Source organism: Phlebotomus papatasi, chromosome 3 (assembly GCF_024763615.1).
Source record: "Phlebotomus papatasi isolate M1 chromosome 3, Ppap_2.1, whole genome shotgun sequence".
In the NCBI taxonomy this organism is placed as follows: domain Eukaryota; kingdom Metazoa; phylum Arthropoda; class Insecta; order Diptera; family Psychodidae; genus Phlebotomus; species Phlebotomus papatasi.
This window is the reverse complement of record NC_077224.1, coordinates 21,110,884-21,134,070: the sequence shown is the minus strand read 5'-3', so window position 1 is coordinate 21,134,070 and position 23,187 is coordinate 21,110,884. Positions and strand designations below refer to the sequence as shown.

Below are 23,187 nucleotides of genomic sequence, written 5' to 3'. Positions count from 1 at the left end.
GCTTCCCTCCAACGCTCAAGTTTCAGCTCTAAAGTGCTCCTGTCCTCCGCCACCAATACAACGTCATCAGCATACAGGAGACACCATGGTGCAGGCTCCTGTAGATGGGAAGTTAAGTAGTCCATCACATTGTTGAAAAGAATTGGACTTAAAGCGGAACCCTGATGAACTCCCACTATAACTGGGAAAGCATCAGTGTCGCCACAGGGTGTGCGAACACGAGTTGTTACTCCATCATACATTTCCCTAATGATGCGTATGTATTGCTCCGGAACACCTTTGCTTCTCAACGCTGTGAAAATAAGATCTCGTGGAACGCAATCAAAAGCCTTCTCCAGGTCTAAAAAGACCATATGGAGATCGCGCTTATTATGTCTATATTTCTCGCAGAGTGTTCTGACAATTTGTATAGCATCTGATGTAGACTTGCCCTTTACAAAGCCACATTGGTTTTCCGACATAGCTAGGTAAGGTTCCAGTCTGTCCACTAGAACACGTTCCAGGATTTTGAGCGTATGCGAGGTCAGCTTCACTCCTCTATAGTTGTCACATTTCCGGACATCCCCCTTGTTTTTGTAAAATGGTACAATGAAGCTTGATTTCCAGGCGGCTGGCACTGCTGAGTAATGTAGTATGGAATTGAAGAGCCCCGTTAGCCAAACAGAGCCTGATTCGCCCAACTTCTTCCATAGCTCCGCGGGAATCTCATCTGGACCCGTGGATTTTCCATTCTTCATTGCAGCGATGGCCTTTTCTATCTCCCACGTCTCAAACATTCTGACTGGTCCAGCATGTACAGGCTCGGAAGGAACATATCTCCTCGGAAACTCATTGTTCATAAGTGAATTGTAATAATTCATCCACCTATATCTTATGTAACTATCATTGATGAGTAAACATCCTTGTTCATCCTGAATGAACTTCATTCTTGAGATATCCTGAGAGTCCCTACTCCGTTTTTTAACCAGACCAAAAATTCGAGAACGTCCATCTATAGTGTCCATATCTTCGTATAACTGCTTTGTGGCATTCTGCTTGGCTATTGCAACTGCCTTTTTTGTCTCTTTTTTTAGAACTCTGTACTCATTTCGGTCACTATCCAATTTTGTGGTTTGCCACTTTTTGAAAGCAGCCTTTTTGAGTTCAATTTTTCTTTGCACTTCATGATCCCACCACCACGTTTCTTTTTTATTTCCAGTAGATCCCTTAGTCAGTCCCAGAGTACCACGAGCAACAGTTTTACAGTGTGACTCGAAGTCCTTCCACGCACCTTCCGGATCTCCGAAATCATTGTGGCTGACAAAGTAGTGCTCCAAATTATTACGAAGAACAACCCCTTTCTCTGTTTTGAGATTGTACCACTTCACTTTTCGGGGGGCAGCTATACGTTTATTTTTCTTTGGTAAATTCACCCTCATTTCCGCAACCAGTAACCTGTGTTGGTTAGTGAGCGCTTCGCCTGGGATTACTTTGCAGTCCTTGAATGTCCTTAAAACATCCCTATCACAGATAATGAAGTCTATTTGAGAAGACACACTCCCACTTTTATAAGTGATTATGTGCTCTTCATTCTTCTGAAAATACGTATTAACAGCTGCAAGGTTATAAGCAGATAGCATTTGTAGAAGATCCTCACCCTGTGTATTGACCATACCATATCCATGGCCACCATGTACATCTGGATATACATAGCTTCTCTTTCCTACATGTGCGTTTAAATCACCACAAATTATTTTTCGTTCCTCTAATGGGATCTTTTGCAAGAGGTCTTCTAGCGACTCCCAGAAAGACATTTTCGTTAACTCATCACAGCCTGTTTGTGGCGCATACGCAGATATAATATTAAGGTAGGAGTCTCCTTCCCATGCCATTTTTATACTCATAAGCCTGTCGTTAATTCGTGAAACTGTCACTATTTTTTGGGCAAACTCGTCATCAACTACTAATCCGATACCGTTTCTTGAAGAAACTTCACCATGATACAGCAGCTTGTAGCCTTGCCCAATGTTCCGTGACTTCGATCCTTTCCACTTGGTCTCTTGAACTGCGGCAATATTTATGCGTCGTCTGTACAGAACATCAGCTAACTCAGAGCATCGTCCAGTCAAGGAACCCAGGTTCCATGAAGCTATTCTGATGGATCTTCCATTATTCTTATGTTCTTTCGCTTTAATTCTTGCCTCGTCGCTTCCGGGGGACGCCCTAGCATTATCATTGTCTCTCGTTCGATTGCTGTTCATTTTGAAGTAGGAGGAAAATTTTTTTTGGCTGTGTGATTTTACGGTCGGCCGCCTACCGGACACCAAGTTGGTAACTCAACTGACTCGAGCTGGGATTGCCGCCATTGGCCAGAATAAGGTTCATCTGCCGCCAATCCTACCCTCATACCCCAACTAGCATGAGGAGTTAGTATAGACCTATTACCTGAATATGTCAGGGTAGCTCCATACCACTGGTGCAGTGGATATACCGCCACTGGCTCGGTCACCAGAGCCTCGTTAGTTTAAACATGCTGCACCAACGTGAAGGTGAGGTTGGTATTTGGATAGGAGAAGCTAAAATATCTTGCGCTAACCTACCCCTTACAGCACTGTTCATTTTGAAGTAGGAGGAAAATTTTTTTTGGCTGTGTGATTTTACGGTCGGCCGCCTACCGGACACCAATCAAAACCACAATACTCTAAAATCAAAACCATGGTACTCTAAAATCAAAACCACAATACTCTAAAATCAAAACCACAATACTCTAAAATCAAAACCACAATACTCTAAAATCAAAACCATGATACTCTAAAATCAAAACCATGAGTTTCTAAAATCAAAACCATGATACTCTAAAATCAAAACCACAATACTCTAAAATCAAAACCATGATACTCTAAAATCAAAACCATGAGTTTCTAAAATCAAAACCATGATACTCTAAAATCTAAACCACAATACTCTAAAATCAAAACCACAATACTCTAAAATCAAAACCACAATACTCTAAAATCAAAACCATGATATTCTAAAATCAAAACCACGATACTCTAAAATCAAAACCACAATACTCTAAAATCAAAACCACAATACTCTAAAATCAAAACCACAATACTCTAAAATCAAAACCATAATACTCTAAAATCAAAACCATGAGTTTCTAAAATCAAAACCATGATACTCTAAAATCAAACCCATAAGTTTCTAAAAATCAAAACCACAATGCTCTAAAATCAAAACCACAATACTCTAAAATCAAAACCACAATACTCTAAAATCAAAACCACAATACTCTAAAATCAAAACCACAATGCTGTAGAATCATCACCACAATAGTCTAAAATCAAATCCCCAATACTCTAAAAGAATTCAAAACCACAATAGACCAACATCAAGACCAAAGTACTCTAAAAGCAAGACAATAATATTCTAAAATCAAAACCATATTAGTCTTAAATATTTCAGATTAAGCAACATACTTCAGTGGAGATGAATTCCGATTGGAAAAGTTTATATAAAAATATCGAAATAAGACAGACTATGAGAGGTTCTAAGCCTTGATACTCTAAAATCAAAACCATTATACTCTTAAATATTTCAGATTAAGCAACATACTTCAGTGGAGGTAAATTCCGATTGGCAAAGTTCATATAGAAAATTGAAATGAAAGATGCATATGAGAGTTTCATGGAAGTGAATACGCGCGCATCATATGCATCACGTGGAAAAAGGTAAAGAATGAAATATATAACATTCACAAAAAAACCCTCAAATTGCCTTGATTCAAAACCTCAGAATACTCTACTTTCAGAACCAGCAATACTCGACAATCAACACAGCAAACACTCCAAAATCAAAACCATGGTACTCTAAAATCAAAACCATGGTACCCTAAAATCAAAACCATGGTACTCTAAAATCAAAACCATGGTACTATAAAATCAAAACCATGGTACTCTAAAATCTAAGTTTCTAAAATCAAACCCATAAAATCAAAACCAAAACCACAATACTCTAAAATCAAAACCATAAGTTTCTAAAATCAAAACCATGGTACTCTAAAATCAAAACCACAATACTCTAAAATCAAAACCATAAGTTTCTAAAATCAAACCCATAAGTTTCTAAAATCAAACCCATAAGTTTCTAAAATCTAAAATCAAAACCATAAGTTTCTAAAATCAAAACCATAAGTTTCTATCAAAACCACAATTCTCTAAAATCAAAACCATGGTACTCTAAAATCTAAAATCAAAACCATAAGTTTCTAAAATCAAACCCATAAGTTTCTAAAATCAAAACCATAAGTTTCTAAAATCAAAACCACAATACTCTAAAATCAAAACCATAAGTTTCTAAAATCAAACCCATCTAAAATCAAAACCATGGTACTCTAAAATCAAAACCACAATACTCTAAAATCAAAACCATAAGTTTCTAAAATCAAACCCATAAGTTTCTAAAATCAAACCCATAAGTTTCTAAAATCAAAACCATAAGTTTCTAAAATCAAACCCATAAGTTTCTAAAATCAAACCCATAAGTTTCTAAAATCAAAACCATAAGTTTCTAAAATCAAAACCATAAGTTTCTAAAATCAAAACCACAATTCTCTAAAATCAAAACCATGGTACTCTAAAATCAAAACCACAATACTCTAAAATTAAAACCATGATACTCTAAAATCAAAACCATAAGTTTCTAAAATCAAAACCATGATACTCTAAAATCAAACCCATAAGTTTCTAAAATCAAAACCACAATGCTCTAAAATCAAAACCACAATGCTCTAAAATCAAAACCACAATACTCTAAAATCAAAACCATGATACTCTAAAATCAAAACCATTTTTGCTACAAATTCAAAACTATTTTTCTCTAAATTGAAGAGTAAAAAAGTCTAAATTCAAAGCTACTGAATTTCAAAACCATCGTACTCTAAAATTTAAGAAAATGCTCTTATAGAAATTTTTTCTTAATTTAAGCGAAATTTAAGAAAAAAAATTGCTTGGAGCAAAATCGAACCCTTAGTTAGAGTATTTTTTTCTTGAATTTAGAGGGTAATTTTTCTCTGTGTAGAGCAGAGGTGTGCAAGAACCATTAAAACCGAATAAACGTCAAAATACGTTTGTTCGGGTAGCGTTTTGGCCATTATTGACGTACAAGTTTCATTTGACGTTTGTTCGGTTTCAAATGGATCTTGCACATCTCTGCTATAACGAGGCTTGTCCACTGCAAAAATTGTCCACATAGTCCAAGTAGTGTAGGAATAAAAATCACTGTTCGGTGCTACCCCATGTTTGCTTTTCAAAATTTATACCAAATGTCATATTTTAACACTGCGTATTTCTATTGAAAAATCTATACAGGAAATTAAATTAGAGTGCGGACAAACACAAGCTGCTGGATACCTAGAAGAAGTTCAAGAAAGAAGAAAAGTGAAGAAAATTGTAAAAAACGGTGTTAGAGAAATTTATATAATTGTAAAAAAAGTGCCCCCTTCCCCCTACATGCCCTGCACTTTTAGAAAAATTTAGTCCCAACTACCTCGTATACAGTTATGGAAACTATAAAATATAGTAAGCATAGACCCATCCATATAATTAGCTAGGGTAACTAAATGATATAGTTGACCAATCTTAGTTACAATATCTTTTTCATTCAGTTATCATAACTAAATTATATTAGTAACGGGTACTATAACATATTAGTTCCAATAACTAAATAAATAACGTTGATACCCATCTTATTGTCTGTAATAACTATATCATATTAGTTGTGGTTCCTATATAGCTCGAAAAAGCTTCAACACATAAGTGAAAACCACTCTTTACTATTGAAAAAAGATTTCAGAACTTTATGAAAATATAGGCCATTTATTTAGATTAGTTGCGAGAACTAAAAGGAATTAGTGACCAATATTACTTGGGATATCAATTTCATTTAATTAACACAAGCAAATATAATTATATGAAACCATTATGAAACATTTGCCGCAACTCATTGCCTTATGTTCTCACTACTAATAAATATATTATGAGTAAAATATTTTAAGATTATAATAACTATTTTAAATAGATTTGATAATAATCACCCGATCAACTAATTTTCATTGGTAATGATGTCTAAACTTTTCTAAGAGTGTGTGAACATCCTGACCCAATTAATGAACGAATCTCAGAGAACATTCGAAAGACTTGATCACTGATAAAGACTTGGGGACCTAGCCGAAAGCTCTGGAAAAAGTTGATGAGTTTTTGCCTGAGTGAATTGTATTTTCCCCACAATTTCCGGAATCCCCACCTCGTTAAATTAGACTCATTTTGGGATGAATAGATCCTATAATGCTACGTATAGATTTTCCTATAAAATTTTATAGCAAATTATCACAGAGATAGTTTCCTCAAAATGCAATTTTAGTGAATAAAAAACTCATACATATGATTAAATTTTACTTGTTTTAGGACCACTCGATCCTAGATGTTTTTCACAGGATTTTCCGGTTTCCTATAAAAATTTATAGCACCACCAATCGATTTTTGAATATTAGCCAGACCCAAAACAAGTAATTCTTGCCCATACTTTGCTTTTGACTATAATACCACTTCACATTTTCATGGTAAAATAAATCACTCTGCGGGTGTTTTGTGATTGAAGGAAAATGTCGAGAGATGTTGAGGGAAAAGCGTCAAGTATTTTCACACAAAACACACTGAATTCCATAGCAGGTAGAATGCGTTGGTAGAGGGAAATCTTGAGTGGAAAACCCGGGAAATTTTCAAGTGTTATCCCACAGCATTGAAAACGCGTCCTTTTCCCATTGCATAAACACTCCGATGCACAAACTCCATGGCACAAAATGGAAATTACTTGGGCAAACACCACTCATTGAAAAACAACCAAGCCCAAAATTTTAGATTGAAAAATTTCTTTTGCTATCCCTATAATTGTATTTGTGTCTGTGGAAAAAGAAAAAGAAAAATCGATGAGAGTTGGAGGAAGAAATCACACTTGAAAATCAAAACATAACTTTTCCTGATAAAAAAGCTTCATGGGTTCGCCATGGATACGTATATAGTCTGTGATCTCTTGTGGTGTTGAATATTAAATTTCATTGATTTTTTTTTCTTGCTTCCTGGCTCTCTCCACCATTCTGCCAGACGAATGCTGGGGCAGAAGAAAAATTTATTTCAGTCATAAATACGAAATCTCTGGAAAAATCTTTCGACAAACACCCTCTCGAACAAATCTGCCATGTGGAAATGGAGTGAAAGAGAGAAAATAATTCAGTTTAAGAGGAAATAGAAGAAATCCATTCATCTCACTTTTTTCCACACCAACACATACACACAGGATTTTTACCATGGAAAAGCTTTTCCCCTCAAGTCAGACAGAGAGAGAGCAAAAGCAAAAGCTTCCACCATTGACCAGTTAAATTTCCAACCTTCGTAAAAAAAAGAGTAAAAGCAAAAAAAAGCAGAACACATTTGTGAAAATGTCGATGATGGTGGATGGTATAGCTCTCTTGTACAAGAACCAAAGCAAGAAAAAAAAAAGCACAGGATGAACGAAAGAAAAGCTGTGAAAGCAAAACAGCGATAAATGGGGAGAAAAGGCACATCGCTTTTTCTTCCTACTTCATCTTTCGATGGGATTTTTCAGAGAGAAAACTGAATGATGAAGGAGGTGCAGAAGGGGGGAAAAGGCATCTATGGATTGAAAGCAATCTCTTCTCATGCTGTTAAATCCTGATAAAAGGAGTTTGAGCTTTTATAACACCGTCTGTCTCACTTGATTCTCATCTCTCTATGTGAAAGTATATGTACTTATAATGGAATTTACGTTTATTGCTCTCCCATAACTTCTATTTCGTTCCACTCACTGATAGCAACATCGAGATTCTCGAATTTTGGCATCTGGGTTCTTTCATTTCCCCCCATTGTTCTCAAGCTCTCACATTACCCAACTGATCCTTTGAGATTTTTCCCAACCCACAAATACAGAGATTCAATTCCAAATGGGGCACATTTTGAATTTGCTCACATATTTATGCTTTATGTTGAATACATATTTGCGAATTTTGAAAAGTTATGGAACTTAATTTAACTATACTTCACAAGAAATAAAGAAAATCGTTCTACAATTAAGCAATCTAATTTAAAATTATCCTATTATCCTGCAAAAAAATTTAATTGAATTTAGTAATAAATACTATATTATTTTTAGGAATACGCTAGAGTAAATACTTAAAATTCTTAAAGACCGTTTTACAAAAACACGATTGATACAACCAAAATTTAGTATACCTTCAGAAATACACTTGAGTTTAAGATTAATAAATATTATTAATAATACTTCCAGAATTCTGAACTTAGATTTATTCTGGCACAAAAAGACGGACTCGATCTACGGGATTTGATTTTAAAAGATCTTAGCATAACTACCGTAATGCCGGCTTCAGACCTAAGGCTTAGCCCAGTTCCCAATGGTCTCGAAATTCAAAATTGCAACCAATTTTATTGTTTTTCAAAATTTAATTCATCACATGCCCATGTTGACCAATCTTAAGCCATAATTTTCCAGAAAATCTTGATTAAGAAGAAATTACAGAAATTACGTAAGCTTTCCTTTACTTCTACACAGAAAAAAATATTTTGTAAAATTGTTCGTAAATGTTTGTGAAATCCTATGGCAGACTTGCAAAATGCTCGTGAAACGTATAACTCACAAATAAGTTCGTAAAAGTTCGTACTTTTTCACAAACATTGTTCGGAAAATGATCATTTGACGAACATTTTTTGTACTTTTACAAACATTTGTTCGTAAATGTTCGGAAACACACAAAAAATGTTCGTAAAATTTCGTTATTTGTTCGTATTTGTTCTTAAATTTTTGCCAGACAAACAAAAATTTACGAACAAATGACAAAATTTTACGAACATTTTTCCAAAAACATTTTACACAACGTTTTTTCTTGTAAAATAAGTTGTAATCAACACAGCAAAAAAATTTGACTACTGTACCATGATTTTCTTTGTAAATTTTACATAAACAATGTAATCGTGTGTACTGTTACACATTTGTGTAATTTGTACACATTTTGTCTGAAAACTGTGTAATTTCACACAAAATATGTAAGAAAATGTACACAACTGTGTAATCATTCGCACTTGATTACACAGTTTACCAATTACACAAAATTTAAATTACACATTTTCAGATTACGTGCTTGGTTGAAATACATATTTGAGTAACTTTACAAGTAAGATCGTTGTAAAAAAAAACAAGCCAACGATTATCCTTGTAATCTTTTTTTAGTGTGAAGATAAAAAAAAGAATTCTACCGTTCAAGTACGAGTTTAACTCATCAGCTATCAAGAAATATTTAGTGTTTTGATGTTAAATGAATACACTCTGAGAAATTTTGTCCACCGAAAACTATGTTATTTTTCATATACTGTCTCCAAAAAACAGGGCCCAATGGCTGAATTTTTAAAATTTTGAAATGAAAATTCTAGAAAATACAGTAGAGTTCCTCTAATTTGAACATTTGGAGGATATAGATGAAATTTCCCACTCCTAAAATTTGAACAATATTTTGAAAAAACGTAACAGAATTGATGTGAAATTCACTTTTCCTAAATTAAGAAAAATAACTTTAGGAAAATATATCAATGTCATTTATTGTGAAATAAATATAATCCGGAAAAATGATTCTAATTAAGACTCCACGCACAACTTTCTTGGCATAACCTCAAATTTTACATTTTGAATTCAACCGTCCGTCGTTCAAATTTGAGAAATTATACTATAGGGTAACGTGTGGTATTTTGGGACACCTTTTAGCACTTTCAAGTTTCAAATAACTTAACGACTCCTCAAATTTTTTTTTCTTTCTTAATACAAATATTTATGTTCCTTCTATCCAGAATAAGATTATTACCGAAAAATGTTGAAAAATGCATCATTTTTTTATACAAAATAGCAAAAAATGTAATGAAGTAAGAATGGTATATTTCGAGATAGTTGGGTATTTCGGGACAGACAAAAGCTGCTATTATGCAAATAAATTTCACTAAGCCTGATTATTCACCTTTAAGTAGAAAGTGAAGTTTAAACTCTTTCATAAAAATTTTGTTTAAATTTCACTTGTAAATAGTTTAAAATCGAAGAAAACTCAGCACTATTTGTATTGACATCTTAAAAATTGACCACACTGAAGGTTTTGTAAAAAGTGGAATGTGACACTCACAATTCACGCGTATTTCACGCTTTGAGTTAAATAAAATTTCACAAGTTTTATGTCTATCTGATGCATAAAGGGCTTAAAATTTCATACAGAACTTAAAAATAATAAGAAAACAAATAATTAGGGTAAGTGTACCAAATTCCGGCCAGCTTGCAATATCGCCCACCGTTTTATTATTCGAATTTCCATAAATTTTTAGTTTTTACATAGGGTCAGTGTGCCAAATTTCGGCATATTTGCATGCAAGCACCAAAGTCTCAAGTTTGAAATGTAATATCTTTAATAAAAATTGATTTTTTATTACTTCTTTTTAAGGAGTGTTGCTTAGAACCTTGTAGACAGTTTATCGTCTTTATTTACTCTAAAATCATTCTTAATACATTTTAAAATGATTAAAAATGTAGACATAGCTTTGGTGCCCTATTTCGGCCACCTTCATTCTCATAGTTCCTTGCCCTTCAGGAATTCTTCCAATGCCTTTTTCACGTCATCTCATTTGTCGAAGCTACATTTTTTGTTATTCTTTCGCATTGTATAATCTATAGAGTATGTAAAATTAAAAATTCATGGAAATTCGATGAACAAAAAAGGTGGACGAAATTGCAAGCTGGCCGGAATTTGGCACACTTACCCTACTATTGAGATCATACAATGCAAAAAATAACAAAAAATGTAGCTTCGATAATCAAGAAGATGTGAAAAGGGATTGGAATCATTCTGGAAGGTCAAGAAACTATGAGAATGAAGGTGGCCGCATTATGTCCCGAATAATATCCGCATTATGTCCCAAAAAGCACCTTGTCCAAAAAATACCACACGTTACCCTACAGTTAAATGTTATACTTTTAAATGCTTAAGAGCTCGAATTAATTTTTTGTTTATTATGTTGAAAAAAGATGTCAAGAAAATATGTTGTTTTTCTTAGAATGCGCGACCCACGTAACCCCTTAAGATCAAAGATGGGTCATTACAGTGAATGCTCCTCGAATCCTTCTCATTATCCTAAAAAAAATCTATATTTTTTGTTTTGAATATCCTTTGGATAAAAAAATCGATTTGGAAATTTCTAAATCCTCCAACAAAATTTCCCAAAGCACAAAGAATAAAACCCAAGAGTATTTCGGGGGATGATGGTGGAAAATAGTTGTAGGAGGGTAAACATGAAAAGAGTGATTCAGTGTTCAAAATTCTGCTTGTTGTGAATATTTCATTAGTTTTAAATGTACAAATCCTCTTTCTTTTTGCCTCTTTTTCATATGAATAACACAAAGCAAAGCCAATATCACAATAAAACCTCCAACCCAACAACCATCATGGTAGGGTGTATCATGGTCTTTTTCACAATATATATACATACTCATAGTATTTTAAAGTTCTGGGGTTAGAGAAAGGAGGGTGTACTATAAAGCCCCAAACAAAGGAAAGAAAGCTCATGGGGGATGTTTGCAAGAGATATTGGGTGGAATTTGTGTGTTAAGAACAGGGATTTCCTTTAAAAAAAAAAAAAGAAAAGAAATGCTGAGGATTGGTGAAAAAAAAGCGAATGAAATGTTCATCAAGGGAGAAACCGCAATCCGCGATGGTTTGCCATAAAATACCAGAAATCTGCTATAAAATGGAGAAAATGTTGCAGTATGAGGCTGATTCGGAGGAAAGCCACAGAATAAAATTTTCGTGTCTGGTCCCATAACAAATTTATGAGATATATCCCTTCTTATTATCATTGTTATGATTGTGCCATTATTTTTCTTCTTTATAGCAACACCATATACTTTTTTGGTTGTGCACTTTTGTGCGGGTTTATCAGACATCAAAAATCATCGCATGAGACAGAGACAGGAAAATTTATGTGCCTTTCATCACGATGAAAGATGGGGATGGAGTTTTTTTTTCTTCTTGCTCCTCAAAAAGAAAATATCCAATTTTCCCTTCATCACTCTCGCTCTCTCTCTCTCTTGCTTTGGTGAAAAATCTACCAACTCCCGGGGAGTTTCTTATCAAAAGTATAAAAAAAAGCTCTGATGAAAGTATATGTAATGTTGAGGAAAGATAAAAAAAGAGAAAATTTAGAGAAAAATGCTAACATCATCCTGTCGACACGGCTCTTTTTTCTGTGGTGTACATCAACATATGTTGTTGGAATATAATGTTGTGGAGGCAGAAAGAGATACCAAGAGCCAGGATTTACTGGTAAATAGAGTGATACATTAAATAATATATATAAATCTCATGTGTGTGTTGGGCGGGAAAAGATATAATACAAGAGGATGCTCGAGAGTTGCTGTAATCGCAGTCCCATTAACCTTCCCTTTTCCGGTCCCATCTGGTTTCATCTCCGGGAAAATCCGAACCAAAATCACCACACAGCACCATGAAAAATCTTTCTGGTTTATTCACTCTGTCTCTTCCTCTTTCACTCATTGCCACCACGCCACTAAAAGCTTTCTCACCCAACGACACTGGATCGAATTTCTCACATTAATTTCATGTGGGTGGCATTTTCTACCCGAGTTTTTTAGTTCATGCCAATTTAGATAAATTTCCTGTAAGGCCATAAGTGCTTTAAAGCTTTCACTAAACATTTTGTTTAAAAATTTTTTAAAAAAAATGGACTTCCTATAAAAATTTATGGCAAATTATCAGATCTCCAAATGTACATTATTATTGATCAATTCTTGTCATGAGGGGGGGTGGAATAACTCAATTTTTGCTAAAAGTTATTTAAATATACTGGCTAGAGGGATGTGGGACTACATTGAACTGGAGCTATATTGAAAAAGCTGTTTTTTCGCATATTTTTAAAGGAAACTGGGCTTTAAGATAATGTAATTAAGATAGACAAAGCAAATATGGATCTAAATTAAATTATTGATAAGTCCAACTTCCTTTGCATGTAACCCCAGCTCAATGTAACCTCATCTCCCCCTATAGACACATCAAATCACTAATTTACGAAATATAACAATTAATAGAGCATTTTTGACATATTACATAAATTCGAAAATGTAATTTCTTATTTTTTATATAATCTCTTAAGGCTTTTACACATTGGAAGTAATTTTCGTCAAAAATTGCCTTTTTTGACAGAATTCTGACGTTTGCACCTACAGAACTGCAGGAAATTTCTTTCAAAAAAGCAATTTTTGATGAAAATTGTTCCTAATACGTGTAGAGGCCTTTAGTGACATTTTGCAAACTTTTGGTCGATTTGTTTTATTAAAATTCATTGTCTCTTGATTTGCTATAAATCTTAAATATGTGAAAATGCTATATGGCCTGGCCATGCCATGTTTACAAAATCACTTTTTCGATAAAGTTCTCCTGAGATTCGAACAATATTTGTTATATGACATTACCAGAATGCTACATAATTGCCTTACTTGACTACTTAAAAAAAATGATTTTTATATTTACAATTCAAAAATAACCACTTTGTTGCCACTTTTTACCACTTTTCGCCATCTTTGGCACCACATATCGGCAACTTTGAATTAGTTCAAAGTTGAATATTTTGAACTACTTTATCGAAAGAATATACTCAGCATAACGTTTCCCTGCTTCTTACTTACTTTATATAATTTTCTTCGATTTTATTTTACACTGAGAAAAAAATGGGGGTGCAATTAACTTTTTTTCCTCATAACTTTAACACTTTTTAGGTGTAAAAATATATCAACATTTTGTAATGTTGATTTTACACCTTTTTTAAGGGTAAAATTAACATGAAAAAGGGTAATTTTAACCCCTAATACACTTTAAATGCGTAATATTCACACCGACTTCGGATCAATAGGGGAGACTGAGGCAAAAAGTCACAAAACGGATATTTTATTTTTTTACAAGCTACTCGAGCGCTTCAAAAATTTCTAATTAGCGCAGTTTTATAGGAAATTTACCGCTCTACAACTTTGTGAAAGTAATTTTCCTCTATTTTGTAAGGAAATAAGTTTATCAAGTCAATTTTTAAAAGGTAATTTTGTGAGTATTCTCAAAAATGATGGAGCATTGGGTACTATCATATTTTGATTCGCTTCATTACGTAAAATTGAAGAAATACCTAGAGGACATATTTTCATAGAAAATTTATTCATCTACACCTTTGTAAAACACCGTTTTATCTGCGAGTAAAGTGAGAAAACGAGAAAATCGCTTTTCAAGCTATTTTAGAAAAAAAAACACACAAAAGACTGCAAATCATTTGACCAATGCAAACAACAAGCGGCGAGCCATGATAATGACGTTTCTTTTCGCCGCCGTGAGACATCAGAAATTGCTTCGCTTTTTTGTTACTTCTTGCTCTATAGGTTTTGTTACTTTTTACCCCAAGTGGCCATTTTTAATAAAAGGATTTTTGGAGAACAAAACTTTTGTGAAATTCTAAAATACATAGCAGATTCGTATTCAAACAATCCAAATTATTTAGAAAATATTCACCAGTGCATCAGTTTTGGAAAATAAGTAGGTAATAATTGTTATCTTCTGCAAGGAAAATATTTGAAAAATAGGACTAAAAATTTTGATATTTTTTTATTTTCTAAATTCCTTGATCGAATTCTAAGAAACTTACGACATTGAAGAAGGTCTATGGAGGCTATCTATAGAAAAAAATTTGAGCCGCTATCTTTTTTACCTTGGAACATATTGAATTTTGAATTTTTCAATTTGTGACTTTTTGCTCCAGTCTCCCCTACTGCAGGGTAAAATAAACATTTCCTGAATGTTATTTTAAGTTTTTTCGGATTTCTCTAAGTGATAGAACTAAATTTATTAAACTTTCCCCGGAAAATCAATACGTATTCAACAATTGAAAACCTATGAAATAATTATAGGAGGAAGTGAGACACCTTTTAAAGTGGGGTACCTTTGAAATTAGGATTTTTCTCCTATGCTTAAGTGGAACTGAGCCATATCATAATGTAATTTAGCTTCACAATCTATTTGCACACCAAAATTATATCACGATAAGGCTCAATTTAATTTAAGAATATGTGAAAAATCCCAATTTCAAAGGTTCCCCACTTCTCCCTAACGTTATTTTGTTTAAAATCAATGACGACAGGCGGTAAAATCAATACGGAATATTACCACTCTCCGCCAAGCCTCAATAAAAAAATAGTGAGTTCAAAAAATTCGTTCAGAAAATTATGAGCTTTTAAAACAAATATACCGTATTGGCCTACATCGAACTATGAATCGAACAACCCTTTGTCTAAAAAAAAAACTCATTAAGAGAAATTCGGGAACCTTGGAAATAGGGTTTATCTCATATTTCTAAATTACATTGAACCTTACAATGATACAATTTAGCTCACCGATATAGGGGGAGGTGGGGCTACTTTGAACTGTGGGGCTTAATTGACATTTGATTTTTTTTGCCTATTCCTAAATGAAACTGGTCCTTTCAAGTATTTTATATAAACTCGCAATTGTTTTGTCTATCCAAATTACATCATTTTAAAACCCAATGTCCTTTAGAAATATGCGAAAAAATCGTATAACAATGTAATCGCACAGCTCAAAGTAGCCGTAGTCTCACCTCCCTTTAGCTACGAATCAATTGTAAAGGATAACTACATTATGATAAGGCTCAGCTTCATTTAAAACAGAAAAATTAAGAATCTCACCTAAATAACCCTGTTTCAAGGGTGTCTCGATAAAAGTACCCCACTCTGCCCTATTTCATTTTTTTTCTTAATTATGTGAAATTGAGAAAATAGGCTAATGCGCTTAATTTTTAGAGAATTCAAAGACCTTTCCAATGGTACGTAATTTTTTGCAATCAGTTAAGTGGTTTGGTAGAATACTTAAGAAATCTTTAAAAATAAAAACAATCTACAGACAGCGCCACCTAGATTTAAAGGCAAAAGAAAAATCAAGTCATGAAATATTTACTACTATCCAATAGATTTTTCTATGAGTGTAGAATCCCAGATATAGTAGTGCATATTTCCGGAAAAGCAAAGTATACACCACACCAAAAGCGTGGACAAACTTTCAAGTGCAACTCTGAAAGCTGTTGGGGGAAGAGGCGAAATGGGGGGTCACCCCACGGAAAAGCCCCCTGCCGTCTGGTAGTGAGCTTTTTTATGTACTCTTTTCCACTGACTGAGATGATAAAGTGACGGCAGTGGAGTCGCCGAGTTGCTATGGATACTGTGGGAGTGGGCGTCGCAAAATCTCAGCGAACCAATCAAAAATATAGTGGAGGGTTTTCTACTATTTTCCAACCACCACCACCATCATCATCACTTTCCCCAAAGCGTCCTTCTTTTTTTTTTGGCATATTTATATCGATTGACCCGAACTAGGAAAAATGACTCTCCACTCTCTCCCTTTTATTTCCAAACCAAGGAAAATTTGCATAAAATCCCGGGAAGACTCGCGCATTGCTGGTTTCAATTGAAATTTTACACTTCTTCCAATTGAATTAGACCACCATCCACCGACAAGAGAAATCCTGCACATGTCAATTGTCCTTCTGGCGATATCTTCCAAGTTTGTTAGAGGGGCAATTTGTAATAAAATCAGTCCGGTAATTCGTGAAATACGACACACCAATCAGACTAAATAGTATATTTCAGGGGTTGAATTTAAGTGCCATAAGGAGTGTTTTTAGGATCAAGTGCAGACGCGCAAAGAATTTACTTATTAAATGAAATATTGCAGGAGAAAAAAAAGGATGGGAAAGAGGCTTTTCCCCTCAATTGGAAAAATGACACGAATATCGCTAATAATCCCTAATTCCTTTAAAATTGAATCTCATAAATCAATCTCCCATAAACCGAACTTAACGACCAACAAAAGGTACCCCCATATAAATTGAATATTTATAATCCAGAAATTTAATAAAAATCCACAGACACACACACACGATCCGTGAAAGAATTCCCAACACTTTGTAGGGATATTTCCTGACCACCATCACCACCGCCAAGAGGATGTCCAGAGAGTCATTTGTCAACATCGCGCAAATAAATGTGCCCAACAGTTAATGATCATCCCCCTTTATTTTCCAAACCGACCGTCCATTGTTCTTGGGTGAGACAAAATGTTCCAAAACACAAGGGGTAGATTTTGCTATTGGGGGATGTTATGAATTTGCCTTTGTCTCTCGCACTTTCTCTTTACTTTTTGGGGAAAATCATCACTCATCGGGATAATCAAATCATTACATTGCACGCTCATCGTCAATGATATCACCATTATCACCCCCTTATTCGACCATCTACATAGCACTTTTCCACAGGGAAATTTTCACACTTAATCCCCCGGAAACTCTTGCAACCATATATCCACTAATCCAGCTCCTCTCTCTCTCTCACTCACTAATAAATATGATTTTTCGGGTGAATCTGATTGAATTTGAGTGGTATTAATTTCTGTCTAAATGATTAAAGACACAGAGATTACATCATTAATATTCATAGGACTTGGTGAAAGAGTTTCTGAATTTTCAGCAAAGGGTTAAGAGAGGGATTGAAATGATTTGAAAATTAATTTTAAGGGATTCTTAAATTTTTGTCTTTTATATTCGTCATTTTGTCGTATTATTGCATGCAGAAGGAATAGGGGAAGGTTTCCAGACTTCGCACACACTCTGGCTTCGAACACTTTTTTTTTTTCTTCGAAACATCTTTTTTTCCCATATTCATTTAATGAATTTCACCTATGACAATGTATTTTAGGAGCTGTAGAGGAATTCTGTATCAGTATGACAATTCATATGACAAATTTAAAATTTTTTAGGGTGGCAATTCGGAAAAACTAATCAAAAACCCGTCTTCAGTTACTGAAAAGCTCAACAGAGTTGCTTGCAATGGCTATTCGATGATCAATGGAATTGATACAGAATCCCCTCCTGTAGGGCAATTCTGTAACGATATGGACAATGTCATATGACATATTTTCGTGATAAATTCGGGAACAGGACAACATTAAAGGCAAATAAGTACCGAATGGTCGTTATAAGGAGCTATATGAAGCTCTTAGTAACTGACATAAATCTGATTTTCAATGAATTTTTCCAAATTTTCCATATAAAAATTTTGAAATTTGTCATACAGTAGACTCTCACTCAATCGTCTCATTTTCAATCGGGCGACAAATTTTATTGACAATTTTCACGTTTAATTATGAAGCTAATTCGCTCAAATTCGCTAATTCGCTGTAGTTCTTCCTATTTTATCATGATTCTTTATAATTGAGCGCTTTTTGTGGAATTTACAAAAGCTTTGACGCCCAAATCTATCGATAATCCGGATGACATTTTGCCCCAAATACCCAATTGAGAAAGAGTCTACTGTAATCCGTGGCAAAACGCATAAACTAAAGTCAACATGAACACAATTGCATTAGAATTAAATTCGAAATAGGGGGAAGTAGGGCTATCTTGAAAACGTTATTTATTTCGCAAATTTCTAAAGGAAACTAAACATAGATATAATTTAATTTAGATACACTATTTCTTTATCTATCCAAAAGCCAAAATTTCTTTAGAAATATTCGAAAAAAAAACTTTTTCAAAGTAACCCCAGATCAATATGGCCCCACCAACTCATCACAAAAATTATTTTAAATTTGTTGAAATTTTTAATAGAGTTGCTTCAATAATTGATTTAATTAAAAAATAATAATAATTAGTAATAAGTGTAAATTACCTTATTATCAGTTGTGGCACTCGTACTGCATCTGTAAATGAAATTTCATAATTAACTATTGAATGGGAAATGCTTAAAAATAAAAGAGTTTTTTTTTAGGAAAATTAACTAATGATAATTTTTGTTAAATGCAAACATTGTACTGCAAATACTTTTAAACATATTTTGCATTATATTTTGCGGACGAGAACAAATTTCTAATTGAACTTGACATTTTGACATTTCTGACATTTTGCAAAGAGAACGAATGAAACGTAAGATCTAGTCATCTCGCTCACTCTTATAGAAAATTTTGAAAACATGTTTCAAAACAAAAGTTTTTGTTTTTAAACATGCCTTTGATGAAATTACAATGAGAGGGAGTGAAATCTAGATATAGTTATCTCGTTCACTTTCACAAGAAATTTTAAAAACATTATTACAAACAAAAGTTATTGTGCGCTGGTCATAATGCCCCACGCACAATAACTTTTGTTTTGTAAACATGTTTTTGACATTTCAATGAGAGTGATGAAACAGAGATCTATTCATCTCCCTCTCTCTCATGGGAAATTTTGAAAACATGTTTACTAAACAAACGCCCATTAACTTTTGTTTGTAAACATGTTTTTAAACTTTTTTATGAGAGTGAGTGAGTTGACTAGATTTAGATCTCTTTCACTCTCACTGAAATGTGAAAAACATGTTTAAAAAACAAAATTTATTGTGCTTTGGGTATTATGCACAACGCACAATAACTTTTGTTTTGTAAACATGTTTTTGACAGTTCATAAGCATAAGCTAAACAGTTCATAAGCAGTTTTGAAAATATTTTTTACAAACAAAATTGATTATGCATTGGGTATAACTACAACAAAAAAAATAAAAAAACAGCATTTATTTTTATATTTCATTTTTAAATAGAATCTCAAACACAGGCATTTTAAACGTGCCTAACTTTTAGTACATTTTTAGCACATGGCCTACAAAAAGAAAAATTGAAGAGCAATTTCAGTATGGAAAAGTGATATTTGGACTTTTCTATTGTCGGTAAGGATCTAAATGGTGAAAGCTAATTGACATTGCCGTTCTTCATTTTCGTTCTTTAATTTGACATTTCATGTGAAAACAATTTTATCGCAGGGAAGTTTAGAACAGTCATGTACTAAAAAACAATATTCAGGGTAAAGTCAATGTAATAGGTCCATTTTAAGTTTGATTTAAAATATTTCAGCTGAATTAAAGTGCCCTCTTTCAATTTTTAAAATTCTTCCAAATAATCTCTAGACTACAGTAAAGACGATAGAGATGCTATCTCCCTCTAAATTAATAACTTTTAATGATCCCTACAAAACTATCCAGAGAAATGCAAAACATTATTAATTGACTGTAAACCATTTTTACTTCGATCCCAAAATTTCTCAAGCCACATCCCATTAATTATTTAAATTGTTATTAATATCTTCTAAATTGATCCCATCTCATTTGCCGTCAATTTTCACGCAGCAATTATTGGTGAATTTATTGGTCAATTGAGTGTGAATGAATTATTAATGGAAATACTCCCCCTATATGCCAAATAAAAAAAAACTAATATAATATTTGTATCTTTCTCTTGCTTTACTGGATGCCCTATGCTTTTTCTCCATATAGGTGAAAAGCCACACAAATGCCAAGTATGTGGAAAAGCCTTCAGCCAGAGCTCCAACTTAATTACCCACAGTCGAAAGCACACAGGATATAAGCCATTTGCCTGTGAATTGTGCCACAAAGCATTCCAGCGGAAAGTCGATTTGCGACGCCACAAGGAGACACAACACACTGAACTAAGACCACTGGTCAACTAACCACCAAATGACTCAACATGCTCCTATCTTCTCTCTGGCCTGGACATCCCCCCAGAACTCTGGAAAAGATTTTCACCTCTCACACCATCTTGAGAGAAACTGCAGAATCCAGAATCCGAAGGACCAACTTTTGGGGCGCATGAAAAAAAATATTAAATTCCACACATTTTTTTTCTCTCTACCGACCATCAAAATCTGTGAAGAATTTTAATTGTTATATATGATGATTCTATTGCTTAATCTTCGCAAAAGAAACTATAAAAGGGGAAAAAATTCTCCTAAAGAAGAAGTGTGTTTAGAGAAGATTATATCCTTTTAATGTGGTGCTAAAAAAAATAAAAGTTGAAAATCACCTTCTTTCTGCAAACACACATCCACAAGCATCGTTGTGAGAGAAAAAATATCCCATTCTTTTTGTAAAGAAAATCCCATTTATTAAACCTAAGTCAATTTAAGTCAGTGCAATGATTGTGAACCAAAAAAGCTCGGGAAAAGAAAATTTTCTCGTAAGACAAAAATCAGCAAGAACAAAACTAGTTGCAGTTGTATTCAATTTCTTGGATCTTATTTTTATAAAGTGAAATTTGCGATTTAGTAAATGAAGTATGATTAGAATTTCAAATTTATCAGAAAAGGAGGCTGTTAGAACAATGGTTCGCTTCTTATCTAAAATCTCTCTTCTGCATGTTAGGGCCTTGACAGACCTGAGGATTACCCGAGAGATGGCTTAGCGCAATTATATTAGAAATAATGGTCAAACTACATTTCCATCATTTTCCACTAAGTCGTCTCTCGGCTTAAGTCGAAAGTGTGTCTAGGGCATTATAATCCCCTAAGTGTGTCTCGGATAAAATAGAAATAAGAAAATAGAAAAAACTCACAAACGAATTTGATCTAATGGATATATACAAATGAGATACCTTTCTTTAGTCCCTCTATCTGACCGTAGGACTATTCTCTAACAATGTGACTAATTTAATTAATAAACTTTGGAGTTGGAACAAAATCACTAAAGAGAAAGCAGCAGATAGAAAAGAATTAAATTAAATTAAATTCAAAGTTATAAATGTCCAAAAAATTCCCTTTTTAAAGAAGAAAATAAATTTTTAGTAGCTATGTGTAGTGTTAAGAGGACGAAAGACGATTCCAAATCATTTAAAAGATTTTAATTGACGCACTAAGGAAGACCCATACCGAGGGTCGAAATCTTTGGAGAAAATTGAGTCTTTTTGGTTTTGAGAAAAAGACAATCCTCAGACGAACACCAGAAGAAACTGAAGATAATAATAAACTTTTTACTTATTTTTTCCTGATCTCCTGATGACAGAGTAGGGGAGACTGGGGCAAAAAGTCACAAAACGGATATTTTATTTTTTTACAAGCTACTCTAGCGCTTCCAAAAATTTCTAATTAGCACAGTTTTATAGGAAATTTACCGCTCTACAACTTTGTGAAAGTAATTTTGCTCTATTTTGTAAGAAAATACGTTTTCGAGCCAATTTCTAAAAGGTAATTTTGTGACTATTCTTAAAAATGCTTGGGCAAATAGTACCAGACATTGGGTAATGTCATATTTTGATTCGCTTTATTACAGGCTTCCGTAAATTTCAAAAAATTCCTAGAAGACATATTTTCATAGAAAATTTATTCATCTACACATTTGTAAAACACCGTTTTACAAATGACTGCAATTCGTTTGACCAATGCAAACAACAAGCGGCGAAACATGATAATGACGTTTCTTTTCGCCGTGAGACATCAGAAATTGCTTCGCTTTTTGTTACTTTTTGCTCTATACCTTTTGCAACTTTTTACCCCAAATGGCCATTTTTAATAAAAGGATTTCTGGAGAAAAGAACTTTTGTGTAATTCTAAAATAGATAGCGGATTCGTATTCAAAAAATCCTAATTATTTAGAAAATATTCACCAGTGCATCAATTTTGGAAAATAAGTAGGTAATAATTGTTATTTTCTGCAAAGAAAATGTTTCAAAAATAGGGCTAAAAATTTTGATATTTTTTATTTTCTAAATTCCTTGTTCGAATTATAAGAAACTTACGACATTGAAGTAGGTCTATGGAGGCTATCTATAGAAAAAAATTTGAAGCTGCTATCTTTTTTACCTTGGAAGATATTGAATTTTGAATTTTTCGATTTGTGACTTTTTGCCCAGTCTCCCCTAACATTAGATTTTGAAAAACACCTTTTTACAATTTTATTTTAAACTCAAAGAATTGTAAAGGTAATATTCTACACCAAAAAGATAGAGAAATTAACCGGAGTATAAAGCTAAATAGGGATTTTTACTTCGAAAGAGAATATTCGAATCAAGATTACTTGTTTAAATCGGTGCTGGGAAAAATTCCTAAAGCTAAAATTTCCAAGATAAAAAATTCGAATAGGTCACCGGGACCAAAATCCCGGTCGGCATCCCAAATGGGTCAAAATCCCGAAAAGCCAAAATCCCAAAAG

General features: G+C 33.6%; 1 protein-coding gene across 1 annotated transcript in view; it reads left to right on the top strand.

Annotated features, from left to right (window-relative positions):
- Positions 1 to 21,792, top strand: part of LOC129805780 (zinc finger protein Gfi-1b) — an 82,664-nt gene extending 60,872 nt beyond the window's left edge. Inside the window, exons 8-9 of the mRNA XM_055853919.1 lie at positions 20,521 to 21,400; positions 21,533 to 21,792. Coding sequence (XP_055709894.1) covers positions 20,521 to 20,714 — 194 coding nt within the window. The 3' untranslated portion in view covers positions 20,715 to 21,400; positions 21,533 to 21,792. The remainder of the gene's footprint in view (positions 1 to 20,520; positions 21,401 to 21,532) is intronic.
- Positions 21,793 to 23,187: the final 1,395 nt, after the last annotated feature.